This window comes from Argentina silus, assembly GCF_951799395.1.
Source record: "Argentina silus genome assembly, chromosome: 3".
Lineage (NCBI taxonomy): Eukaryota > Metazoa > Chordata > Actinopteri > Argentiniformes > Argentinidae > Argentina > Argentina silus.
This window is the reverse complement of record NC_139657.1, coordinates 8,418,606-8,431,253: the sequence shown is the minus strand read 5'-3', so window position 1 is coordinate 8,431,253 and position 12,648 is coordinate 8,418,606. Positions and strand designations below refer to the sequence as shown.

The window sequence follows — 12,648 nt, the reverse complement described above, 5'->3', positions numbered from 1 at the left end:
GCTATAACCCTCACAGGGCTGAACTGGTGTTACACCAGGCTAATTTACGGCAAAGTACACGAGACAAAGAAGCATGTCTATGGCTCTCATGACAAAAAAAAAGAGATTATCTCAATGTGACAAGTAGGTCAAGGTATAATCCATGATGTCATGTTGTATGTTTCTGCAGATAGGAGTAGAAAGAGAGAAAGGCTGGTCTATCTTTATCCACGTCCCGCTGGGAAGGCATAGTCCAGCATGAATGACGAAGGCAGGACAATTGATGCCTGCAGGTTTTAAATGTAGGCATGGTGTTTCTTTGAACCCTGCGGCCCTAAAAGTCTGTAATTACCAAATGGGTCATTCTGTTTCCCATTTGTCCTGAAATAGCTACAGAAAACGGCACATTGGTATCAACAGGAACTGTTCAGGAGCCGTTTCTCTCTGCTCTGTCCCCTCTGGGCTTTGAATGGCATTTGGTGGTTTGTCTACCGCACTGGGAAACAGTTTATCTGAGGTGGCAGTGTATAAGGTCATAGTGAAGCCTTACTAGTCACCACGGCTACATACACACTCATATCTGTTGATTGACCTTCCGGCTGTGTGACGTCAAAGTGATTCAGAGCCTTCACTACGACACATCAATATATGGTATCATTTCCGCACTTGGAATAATGTGCAAATGCTTTGCTAATGATGTTGATATGCAATCCTGGCAGGTGTTTTGTGATATGTGACCACAGTAGAAATATATGGCCCTTTAATTAACCTAGGGCAGCATTATCAAGAATCTCAAGTGGCGTCCGCTTCTCATCTCGCTCTCCTTTATCTTGACTACAGAAATCTCTAAACACAGGAGAGAGGATAATGATGTTGAGAACGACAAATCTGGAATTTGCTTTCATCTGCCCGGGTTATTTCACATCAGAGCGAATGCAGGAAATAATCCAAAGTTGGGAAGCCACTTTAGACTATTGAGATGCATGAGTGTGTTTTGACCTCTTGTTAGTCTCTGTGAGATCTGTGTTCCTCTATCTAACCCCCTCATTGAGCCTAGCATCAGAGATCTGAAGCCTCTCTGACCTGCATAGAGCCCCACTGTGGGGGTATAATACAGCATTATGCACAGCCTCGCTTAAAGACTCATTCACTGACAAGAAAAGGAACGCCATGCGAAAGAAACACAAGGAGGAGAGAGTAGGTTATAGAATACATTAGCATTAGCGGTAATGGCTAACCCCTGCGTTTTGTGAATTGAAATGCTAACATGCTAACAACACATCCATCCACGTCTTCAAGACGAGAGAGGGGGAAAAAAAGGCACATCAAAGTGTCTCTGATTAGAGAAATACAAACCAAAGGTTTTATTTTTTGTAGCCTCCTTAGACTCCCCCATAAAAATAGTGTTGCTCAAAATAAAATAAGAAAAGAAAAAAAAAAGAAAAGAAAAAAAACAAACAAAGTCACTGTTTCAATGAAGTCCATGGAGAAAAAGCCCAATATTCAGACATTCATTTCATATCATTTTACTCCCTTTTTTTTTTCTCTTTTTTTGTTGAAAGCAGAACGGTCAGCAAAGCCCTGTACCACCACTGCACCACATGTCTGCTCCTTTGAAAGATTAGCATTGGAATGAGCCCTTACAGAGACTAGTCAGGCAACTGCTGTAATGCATTACTAAATTAGCCCTAAACACTACACAAGCCATTAAGAAGCATGTCACAACCTAAAAGGAAAGGAAAGAATACAGAATGCAACCAATATCTGAATGAAGTAATTGCACCAAATCACTGTTCATAATAGCCTCTACTTCATCATTTGCCTTTGGGACCTGGGGGTGGGGGGGGGGGGGGGGGGTTGGGGGTTGGAAATCATATGCACACTCAATAAACAGATTTAGGAGCATTGCCGTTTAGAACTAAATGAAGCTGAGATCCAGCAAACACAGGGTTAAACCTTGGCTGCAGAAATTCACTGCAGTCCAAATGCATTTGGCTGATAGCTACTGAAGAGTGTAATCTACCGCTGCCTTTCTCTTGCTATCCCTGGACATATGTCTCTGTCCATCTAGATTCTGCTAATGTGTGATAGTTGTTTGTTCTGAATCTTCCAAAATCTTTTATTGCATGTATAACATTTGGCACAGTACAAATACGTTCTTTTACAAGCCAAACCTGTAAAGACTGATGTGGGGGCTGTTTTTAGAAACTGGTGTTGATATAAAGAGGGGTTACTGCATTCTAAGTAGCATGGTCTAAAAACAAACAGAAAGCTTTTTATCTAGACAGGTCCAACTTCATTCCTCAGTCACCAAAGCATCTCAGCATCTCACTCTTTTAAATAGAAGTTACAAGTTATTAGAAAATAGTTTAAATTTCCTTTCTTTTTTAATATAATCTGCATCTCTCACCACCGCCTGACAGTAGATTCATTTATATATATTTGTCTTTTTTTTTTTCATATTCATATATTTATGTATAAGCATGTACAAGAAAAAAAAACAGTCTCTGTTTTGCACTTCTGTACAAAAGAAAGTTACCGTCTTGTTCTTTGTGCATTCTATTGCATGGACTGGTGAGCAGAAAGGAGGAGAGGAGAGGATGGGGGGGGGCAGAGTCAGAGTTAGATCCATAGTAAGCCTGGTGTCACTTAGATCTGGGTCTCTTGCACCTTCTCCTTTGTGTGAGTAGTCTTAATGACGTAGGGCTCAGCGATGGTGCTGATGTGACTGTGGTGTTGTCGGACCGAGCGGTGCAGAGAGTTCCCCAGGTTGTTCTGGCTCCAGTGCGCTCTGTATGGTGTTCTGTGAGACGAGGACGAGGACACGTATCCGGGTTTAAAGGTGCTGCTGTTGTGGTCCAGTAATGTCGGCAGCACCATGCCCATGTCCTCTGACCCACTGGAGCCCGAGGTGGGGGGTGGACCCGGCGGAACCTCCTCGTCCATCTGTATGATCTCTATGGTCCGCGCGGCCGCCACCGTGCTCCTCTGCTGGTGCCGCTTCCTCAGCTTATAGAACGCTATCAACATGGCTGCCGCCAGCAGAGTCACCGCCACGAAGCAGCCAATGATGATCTTGGTGGTCTTCATCACCTCGTCCAGGCTTGCGGCGGGCCGGATGGGACCCCGGGCGGTGGGGATGGACACCTGTCGGGGTGTCTGGGTGTTCTGGATCAGCACGGTGGGCGTAGAGATGAAGACTGGTTGGAACACGGAGGGCGAAGCCGGGACGGTAGGTTTGGGCTTGGGGGTCTCCTCCACCGTGGGCTCCAGGACTTCCACGGTCACTGTAGTGAAGTAGGACAGGTTGGAGGTGTTCAGCTCTGCGTTGCTGACGTTCAGGTAGGCCGATGCATTGGAATTCCCCGCCATGTTGGTGACCATGCAGGTGTAGACGCCTGTATCTGAGGGCAGAACGTTGGAGAAGTTGAGCGTGCCGTCGTTGAGGACCGATATCCGCGGATGGGCCGACCCGTGGGTCAGCACTGTCCCGTTTGGAAGGAGCCACCGCACGGAGCTCATGGCAGCGGTGCGGCACTTCAGTTCCGCCACTCTCTCGGCCGAGATATTCAGGTCTCGCGGTGCGTCCAGGATGAATGGCGCAGAGCACTGGAACGTAGTCTGATCCACCTCCACCAGGTACCGTCCTCTCATGTGGGCCGGGGAGTGACATCTCCCACAGCAGGTGGAGTTGGTGGGTATATACTCCCTCAGCCACCAGGAGAGCCATACAACATCACAGTCACAACGCCATGGGTTGTGGTGGAGATGGAGCTCCACCAGGTACTGCAGAGGGGCAAAGAGGTCATGGGGGAGGGACGAGAGGTTATTATGGGCTAGATTCAGCTCCACCAGGGCCGTGATGTCATCAAACGCGTTCCGCTCGATCAGGCTGATCCCGGAGTTCATAATCCAGAGCTTCTGTAAGGACTTCAGCCCGCGGAACGCACCGGGCTTCACCTCAGGAAAATAGTTCTCGGATATCTCCAGCTCCTCCAGCCCCACCAGAGGTGAAAGAATGGGCATCTCTCGGATGTTGCACATTCCCAGGTTCAAGTACTTGAGGTTCTGCAGCCCCTCGAAGGCCCCATCCGAGATGTACTCCAGCTTCCTCAGCTCCCCCAGGTCCAGGCGCATCAGGGAGGGGACGCGGTTGAAAGCGTAGGACGGGATGCTCTCGATGGGATTGTTCCTCAACCACAGCTCCCTCAGCTTGGACAGATACTCGAACGCCCCGCTAGGGATCACCGTCAGCCTGTTATCAAACAGCTCCAGGGTGTTGAGGCTGGTCAGGCCGTTGAAGGCCCCCACCTCGATCTGCCTGATGGCGTTCCTTCCCAGCTGAAGCACCTCCAGGTGGTGAAGGTGCCTGAAGGTGCCCGCCTGGATTGTCTCTATGCTGTTCTCCATCAGGTTGAGGTACCTGGTGTTCGGCGGGAGGTTAGGCGGCACCCTGACCAGGCCGCGTCGGGTACACACCACCTTGCTGAGCTGGTTAGTGCACGAGCACACGCCCGGACAGTTTTGTGGGTTGCCCGAGCCCAGAGCGGGGCCCGCGGCCTGGCACACACTGAGAGCTGGCACCATGAAGGAGAGCACGGCGAGCAGGGCTGCGTTCCAGGTAGGCTGCAGAGTAACCCGGCCCAGAGGACTCATGGTGTGGAGGTGTCATTATTCTGCATGGTCGGGGGAGACGGCGAGCAGCGGAGGGCAGACCACCCTATCCTGGCTGTAGCAAGGCAAGGCTCGCAGCCTCCATCGACAGTGCAGGGAGACGCTATGCAAAGAGAGAGACAGAGAGAGGGAGAGAGAGAGGGTGAGAGAGAGAGATAGACAGAGAGAGAGAGAGGGTGAGAGAGAGAGATAGACAGAGAGAGAGAGAGAGAGAGAGAGAGAGGGTGAAAGAGAAAGAGAGAGAGAGAGAGAGAGAGAGAGAGAGATTAATGTGAGAGAAGCAGCAGCAGAGGAAAAGGATTGCAGCGATAAAAAAAAAAGAGTAGCAGAGATACAGTATCAATCAACCTACCTCATTAGTTTGAAAGTGGTCCTTTGTTCCCCTTTCTGAATATCACCAACAGCGAATCATAAATCAGATCAATTTATAGTTCCCATCCATGACAGACATATGTGGGCAAAATAGATCTTTTGTTGATTTCCTTCCTTTTTTTTCCCTGGAAAAGTGAGGTGGCCCTCCGTTAGCCAAGGGAACAAAATGGCTCCTGGTATCTGGGAGTGAGAACAGCATGGAGAGCCCTCGGAGGGTGAGGTAAGGCCGAATAGAGCAGGCTAGGCAGGTGCTTGGATCCCCTCTGCCCCCCCTAACTCCCCTCCTCTCTGCCCGTAGACTCCAACACACGGCTCAGCCACGGGTGAACCACATTGATCCATAACGCAGTAAAGCCCAGGCAGACGCCAACGAGGAAAAAAAAAAAAGAAAGAAGAAAAGCTACAGAATAAAAATGATAAAAAAATCCCCAGTTCTGTCAGGTCCTTGTGTTTGTGTGTGTGTGTATATGTGTATGTGTGTGTCTGTGTCTGTGCGCGTGTGCAATTCTGTGTGTGTGTATGTGTGTGTGTGTGTGTGTATGTGTCGGTCGGTTGGCGGAGAGAGACCTCCCTCTCGGTGACTTTGCCGGTGGCTAGCCGGTCGCTGATTAGCCCAGCTCTGATGGAGAGAGAGAGAGAGAGAGAGAGAGAGAGAGAGAGAGAGAGAGAGAAAGAGGAAAAAGGCTAAAGGACTTCCGGCGCAGTCATCCCCCTCTCCTCTCCTCCTCTCTTTTCCTTTCCTCTCCCTGCGTTGGGCTGGCCCTGGTTGGAACAGCTGCAGGCTGCCGTGTGCACAGTTAGCAGTAATCCCTCTATTTCTCCTGAGGGGGGTTCGGGAAGGGGGGGGGTGGGGGTGGTGGTGGTGGTGGGAGAGATGGTGGCGCTGGTAAAGAGAGGCGTGGGGGGGGGGGGGGGTGAGGAGGAGAGAGGGAAAGAGAGGAGGAGGAGGAGGAGGGGGGGGGGGCGAGCGCTGCACTGCTGGGGCTTTCGCGAAAGGCTGTCAGAGAGAGAGCTCTCTTGTCCTCCTCAGCATCAGAGAGAGAGAGAGAGAGAGAGAGAGAGAGAGAGAGAGAGAGAGAGAGAGAGAGAGAGAGAGAGAGAGAGAGAGAGAGACCGAGATGCAGGTTGATGCTCGCGGAGATGTAGCTGTTGGTGGATGTGAGCGGTGTGTATCCGTCTCTCTGTGGACAAAAAAAAGAAAAAAAAAAGCAGGTATTCAGGATTCCTTTTTCCGATCGGTCCTATGTCCCCTCCCCCCCCCTCCCGGGGGCTGTCTCCTGGCGTATTCCTTCTCTCTCTCACACCGCTTACTTATTCGTTTATCTCTCGGGCTGAGGTAGTAAGTTGTGGCAGTTAGTGTGGCAGTCAGACTCGCGCGGCTGGCTGGCTGGCTGGTGGGCTACTGCAGTAGCCGGTGTGGAGCTGAAAAAAGAGAGAGAGAGAGAGAGAGAGAGAGAGAGACGGGGGAAGCGAGAGAGAGAGAGAAAGAGAGAGACAGAGAGAGAGAGAGCAACACAGATAGAGAGAAAGTGAGGCAGGGAGAGAGAGAGAGAGAGAGAGAGAGAGAGAGAGAGAGGAGGAGGAGGAGGAGGCACGCGAGCACTCAAACAGGCAGCACACCGTCACAGCAGCAGCAGCAGGAGCAGCATTCCAATCCCCTTCTCTTTTTCTTGTTTATTCTAAAGTCTCTCTCTCTCTCTCTTTTTTTCTTTTTTCTTCTTCGTTCCTTCCTGTGTGTGTGTGTGTGTGTGCGTGCGTGTGTGTGTGTGTGTGTTGCAGGCAGCTAAGATGCTCTCTCTGCCCCCCTCCCTTTGTCCTTCAGTGGGAACGTGAATGCACTGCTGACGCACTCCTCTCAGCCGCTCACACACCGCCTCGGAGCAGTGCATAGGTTTGATGCAGTGTTCCTGTGTATTAACACATTCAAACCCCCCCCCCCCCCCACACACACACACCCCCCCCCCTCTCTTTCTCTCTCTCTCTCTCTTTCTCTCTCTTTCTCTCGCCATCGCTCTGTCGCTCTCTCTCGTGCACGTTCATTCCCTTGCTCCCTCTCCCTCTCCCTCTCTCTCTCTCTGTCCCCCCCCCCGCTAGCTCGTTCACTTTCCCCCGATCCTCCTTCGTCTCTTTCTCTCTCTCTCTCTCTCTCTCTCTCTCTCTCTCTCTCTCTCTCTCCCTCTCTCTCTCCGTATTCCTCTCTCTGCGCTCACAATTAAATGTTTCTCCTCCCTGCATGTGAGAGAGGAAGCAGAGGGGTTCAGAGAAACACAAGGGTTTGGTCTTCACTTGCATTTCACCACCTCATGAGTATTTCTCTTCCCACCATCCCTAAAGCACTTCACTTCAGACCGTACCAGCGCTGCCAGCCTAGATGTGTGTCTCGGGGTCCTGACCCTCTCTCCCTGTAAGAGCCCTATTCCAGTGAGTAATAGCTTCAACTATGATGAGCACAGGATTGTATAATGTGACATGATCATTGAAGTGCTCTCTCTGTCCTGTGTTTGTGTGTGTCCTGTGTGTGCGCGAGCTTGTGTGTGTGTGTTTGTGTGTGTTTATTTGTGTGTGTGGGTGTGTGTGTGTGTGTGAGTGTGTGTGTTTGTTCCAGAGATTGCGAGCAACACAATTGTGTGTGTGTGTGTGTGTGTGTGTGTGTGTGTGTGTGTGTGTGTTTGGTCCAGAGGTTGAGAGCAATACAAGTGTGTGTGTCTGCGTGTGCGTGCGTGCGTGTGCGTGCGTGGGTGGGGGGGGGGGGGGTTCTGTGACATCATGGAGGCTGTAATGCTGACTCTGCTTCTCTCTGTCTGCTGGGCAGTCTTCTCATCTCTTCAGGGAGGAGAGAGAGAGAGAGAGAGTTGAAAGAGCTTGCACACAGCTATCTCAGCAGGAGACAGGGAGCAGAAGGGAGAAAGAAACAGAAGCAAATACCTGGGTGAAAAGAGAGAGAAAAATGGAATAAGAGAAAGGGATAGAAAGGGGAGAGAGGGGGGGAGAGAGGGAGAGAGGACAGCAGAGAGGTTGAGATATGCTCATTTCCCTGATGAAATATAGGGAAAAGGAAAGGGAGGAGAAGAGAGAGATAGATCGTCATGAAAAGGAAGAATGAGGGAGACGGATGAGGGAAGGTACTGCACTATTTCAGGAGAGAAATAGTGAGAGAGAGGAAGGGGGAGGGAGGGGGGGGGAGATAAGGTGGGGAGGAGCACTGATAGTGTTGGATTAAGTGTCATTTGAATGCAGGAGAAGGTCTCTCCTTTCTCCCTTTCTGCCTTTAGTTAATGACCACCTTCTCTCCCCTCTCTCTCCTTTCCTCCCTCTTTCCCTCTTTCATGTGGTTTATATTTGCTCCTGGGCTCACAGGTGTAGTAAAGAACTGCTCATTTCACAGATGAATACTGCTCCTTCGTTTTAGCATACAATACATATAGCCAATCATAAACGCTGCATCGTCGATTCCGTTTTAATTCAGGTCAATTTGGGGAAATGAATTAGACATGATTCGAATTGAAAATACCATATCGTAAAGAGGGTATTGTAAAATTCACGCTCCATGTCCAATTTGCTTCCTGAATCGGCTGGGGTTTAAATCGAATGGAACTCAGCTGGAAGCAGGTTTATTGAACTGTCGTAAGTAGGACAACCAGAGAGCCAATACTGTAAGTGGTTGAACATACACTGTTGGTATTCACACATACTCATTCAATCACTTATTTCCATTCTGATTGGGCTTCTCTTGTGCTGGAATGTAGACAGTAGGCTATTTGAAAATGCATGAATCCAGGAAACACATGAAGTACCGTATGGTCGTGTCCATTGTAATACAACGGTTACCGAACCCCGTTAGTTATGGTGAGCTACAAGGTCGTGCAGGCTTTTGCTTTAGCCCAGCACTACCGCTTCCAGTACTTCTCTTGCAACAGGGTGGGGTGGGTGACCGTCAGTGTCATATCAAGGCCTATGCTGAGAAAAAAATAATAATATTGAGTTGAATGTAAAAGCTGGCTACAGACACAACAGCTGAGAGGAGACACGACGGCTTTTTGAATGCGGTACCGTATCGATCCCAACGACCCCGTTTTAGAACGTCTCCCGTCGGCTGTTTGGTGTTTCTCAAGATTCAACAATGTTGAATCTCAGCTCGAGTCTTTCAGCCGTTCTAAAGCGATTCTGGCATTCCTCTTTCGTCTCGTCTCCACGGGTACGGTCAAATACGGCAGAAAGAGAAGGAGAGAAGGAGAGAGAGTTGGAGACAAAGAGAAGGAACAAGAGGGAGAAAAAGAGAGGAGAAGTAGGGAAAGAGGAGGTAGAAAGGGGTGTGAGGGAAGTGAGGGAGATTTTCTTATTAGGTAAGGTACTGCAGGGAGGCAGTGGCTCGCTAATTGATGACCATGGCTGTGGCCCGCTGTGTTAATGCTATTACAGGGGCCATGCACATGGAAAGGTCAGTTAGCACACTGAATATATGACACCCCCCGCCCCCCCCCCCCTTTTCTCCTTTCCCTCCCGCTCCCTTTTTCGCTCTCTCAATTTGCTGTGCTCTCCTCCTCTCCCTCCCTCAATTCTCTCTGCTCCATGCCTCAGTAGCCTGTGAGCAGTCTGGGTGTCAGAGAGGGCGAGGCTGGAGTCTTGGCCTGTTACATGCTATTCTAGTGATGTAGAGTTCAGTGTTCCCTTTTGAATATGCTCAATGAGGCATTGGATGAGGATTTATAACCTAAAATGAGAACGTAGTGGCCTCTGTGGCAATATAATTTGATATTCTGTGCGTTTATGGCTTGGTATATGGCAGGCTAGCGTTGCCTATTACTGTATGTTAGGACATAAACATTCCAATCAAGTGCCACAGCTAGAGCCACTCGTGGTTTTTTTCCTGACCATGTGACATCACCACGAAACAACTCCTGACCTAGTAATGTGTCATTTAAATGCAAAGTCACACGACGTCCGTCTCATGGTTCTGTGTCGTAGTAGTCTACGGCGTTACCTTTGACGCTATTTGACCCAGTGAGGTCATTAACAATATACTATAATCATTTTTCCACAGATGTCAAAGCAACCTACACATTACTGTACCGTCTATAGCAGGGGAGGCTGGTGGAGGTCGGGGGCTCATTGTAATGTATGGAACGGAATGAAGAATGGTACGATACTATTCTTCACTCCATTCCATGGAATACAATGAGCCCGTCCTCCGATGTCTACCTCCACCAGCCTCCCCTGGCTGATAGAGTACATGTGGTCCATAACCCCCTGAGCCAGTGAACCAGTGGCTGTGTCACGTGCTCCATGTGGGTGACCAGGACTGGAGCCAACCAGCCTAGTGCCCTGCTTCCCTGCCTGTCCACCACCAGTGGAGTGGAGTAGAGTTCAAGGGGTTCTATGACGAGCTACCTATCCTGGGGGGGGGCTGTGGGGGGGTGTGGGGGGTTGTGGAGGTTTGTGGGCCATGACCTGGAGGACAAACGACTGCTTTGTCAATACTGAACTCATGTCAGGATGTCAGGCAGTGGGGGGGGAGGGACAGGAGATGTGTCGCCTGCCTCACAGCACATTGGGAGGAGGGGGAGAGAGGAATTAATTGTTTGTGGTGTGAGAGCCACGGCAGGGGTTAGAGTTGGGGTAGAATCACTACCCCCGGGGTACGGAGGGAGAGTCTGTTGGGGGGGAGATGTGGTGGTGGACTTTTGTAGGCCATTGCTGGTGGGTGGGGGGGGGGGTTTGGGAGGTTGTGTCGTTACTGAGCCGGTGGCAGTGAGAGGGGAAATTGAATGTTGCAGGCTGAGGGTGGTGTGTGTGTGTGTGTGTGTGTGTGTGTGTGTGTGTGTGTGTGTGTGTGTGTGTGTGTGTGTGTATGTATGTGTGCGTGCGTGCGTGCCTGTGTGCGTGCGTGCGTGCGTGTGCGTGCATGCGCGTGCATGTGTGTATATGTGTGTGTGTTCGGTGTGTGTGTGTGTGTGTGTTTGCGTGACCCAGTTAATCTGTAGGGTTTGACGGTCACTGTGAAGGGTGTCTGCGAGAGCAGAGCTGCAGAGCTGGTGCCAGGAGCCTGGAGCGATGCTATCTCTATGTAGATCTACTGTTGCTGCTACAACTGTGATGCTATCGCAAGCATTGATGATACACAGATAACATAGCTGCTGCTACTGCTGCTGCTGCTGCTGCTGCTGTTACTGTACCACTGTTACCCACTACTGCTGACTGCTGCTGATTTTGACAACTGTTAGCAACTAGTGCTACTCTATAGCCATTGTCTGGGAGCCGCTGTAGAAAGGCGCCTTCCTCCCGTGACATAAAGGTTAAGACTCCTGCGTAGCGAGCTGCCAAAGTACGCTTGCATAATGTGATGCTACTGTACGCTACTGCTACTGTAGTAGCCTGCTGTTACAGATGCAACTTCTTTGGGCAAAACATTGCTAACGCCGCCACCGCTGAAAGCGAGCACAACCTCTGCTGCTCAGCCGTAGCGATGGGTGATTGCGTTTCTGTTTCTTCTCCTCCTGTTAGCAACAAGCCGCCACCGCCGTTAGCGAGTCACATGAGCTGCTGCTCTGTGTCTCCTGGCCCCCCTTGTGGGCCCCTAGGTCTCCCCCCTGTGCTTAGTGTGGCAGGTCAGCAAAGTGCTGGAGCAGCAGTTGGCCTGGGAGGAGAGGAGAGGAGAGGAGGGTGGAGAAGAGAGAGAGAGAGAGAGAGAGAGAGAGAGAGAGAGAGAGAGAGAGAGCCAGTGGGGGAGAGCCAGTGGGGGAGGCAGATCGATGTGGCCTGTATTCATTAACCCTCGCTCACGGGCTCCCTTCCCTCCCCAATCACAACCCCCGCCATTTTAGGAACAGCAGGAGGTGATTTATTAGATGTCCTGGCTCAGTCAGCACCCATCGACCCACAACGCAAGGGGAAAGAATCGACTCCTAGAGTGAACCGACTCGGGAATCACATGAGATTGAACCGATTCAGAAGCACAATGGGAGAATGAGCTGAATACCAACCAATACTGGGAATACCAACAGACTCTAAACTCATGACACCATATCCACAAGAGAGTGAACTGAGGTAAAAGTATGATTTAGAAGAACATTCATCAACATATCACAGAGTCTACGGGGGAAATTGTCTTGTTCTAATTAGTTCTGGGGCATTTTGAAGACATTTACATTTACATATATGGCATTTAGCAGACGTCTTTATCCAAAAGCGACTTTCAACAAATACATTTGTCTAAGTGAGTGAATCATCTATCCATCAGTCACCTTAAGAAAAGGTAATCTATGCTAGGACCAGGGGCTATTGGCAGTTACAATGCTCAGGAGAGAAACTTGCACAGGGGGGGTAGTGGGGATGAAGAGGTCTTTAGGAGGGACAGTTAAGATATAGCCTGAAGAGATGGGTCTTCAATCGACAGCGGAATATTAAGCATTCCGCTTGGATCCTTCTCCTGATCCAGAAGCATCATGCATTTCAGTGGTCAGGGATGGCAGCTAGTTGAAGCTAGTGTAGCATTGTGTGTCACGATGGCTTAGGGCATCTTACCTGTAAGGTCCAGGCTGACAGGCTTAGCAAGCCTTTGAAGTACAAATACAGTACAATGGTTATGAGTACTAGGAATTGTGTATATACAGTATATATGCCATT

General features: G+C 49.9%; 1 protein-coding gene across 1 annotated transcript; it reads right to left on the bottom strand.

Annotated features, from left to right (window-relative positions):
* Nucleotides 1-2,628: 2,628 nt before the first annotated feature.
* Nucleotides 2,629-4,635, bottom strand: lrrc4.2 (leucine rich repeat containing 4.2; the record flags this gene model as incomplete). The annotated part of the gene is made up of 1 exon (XM_083666211.1): nucleotides 2,629-4,635. One exon carries the CDS (start codon nucleotides 4,633-4,635, stop codon nucleotides 2,629-2,631), a length of 2,007 nt encoding a protein of 668 aa, XP_083522337.1.
* Nucleotides 4,636-12,648: the final 8,013 nt, after the last annotated feature.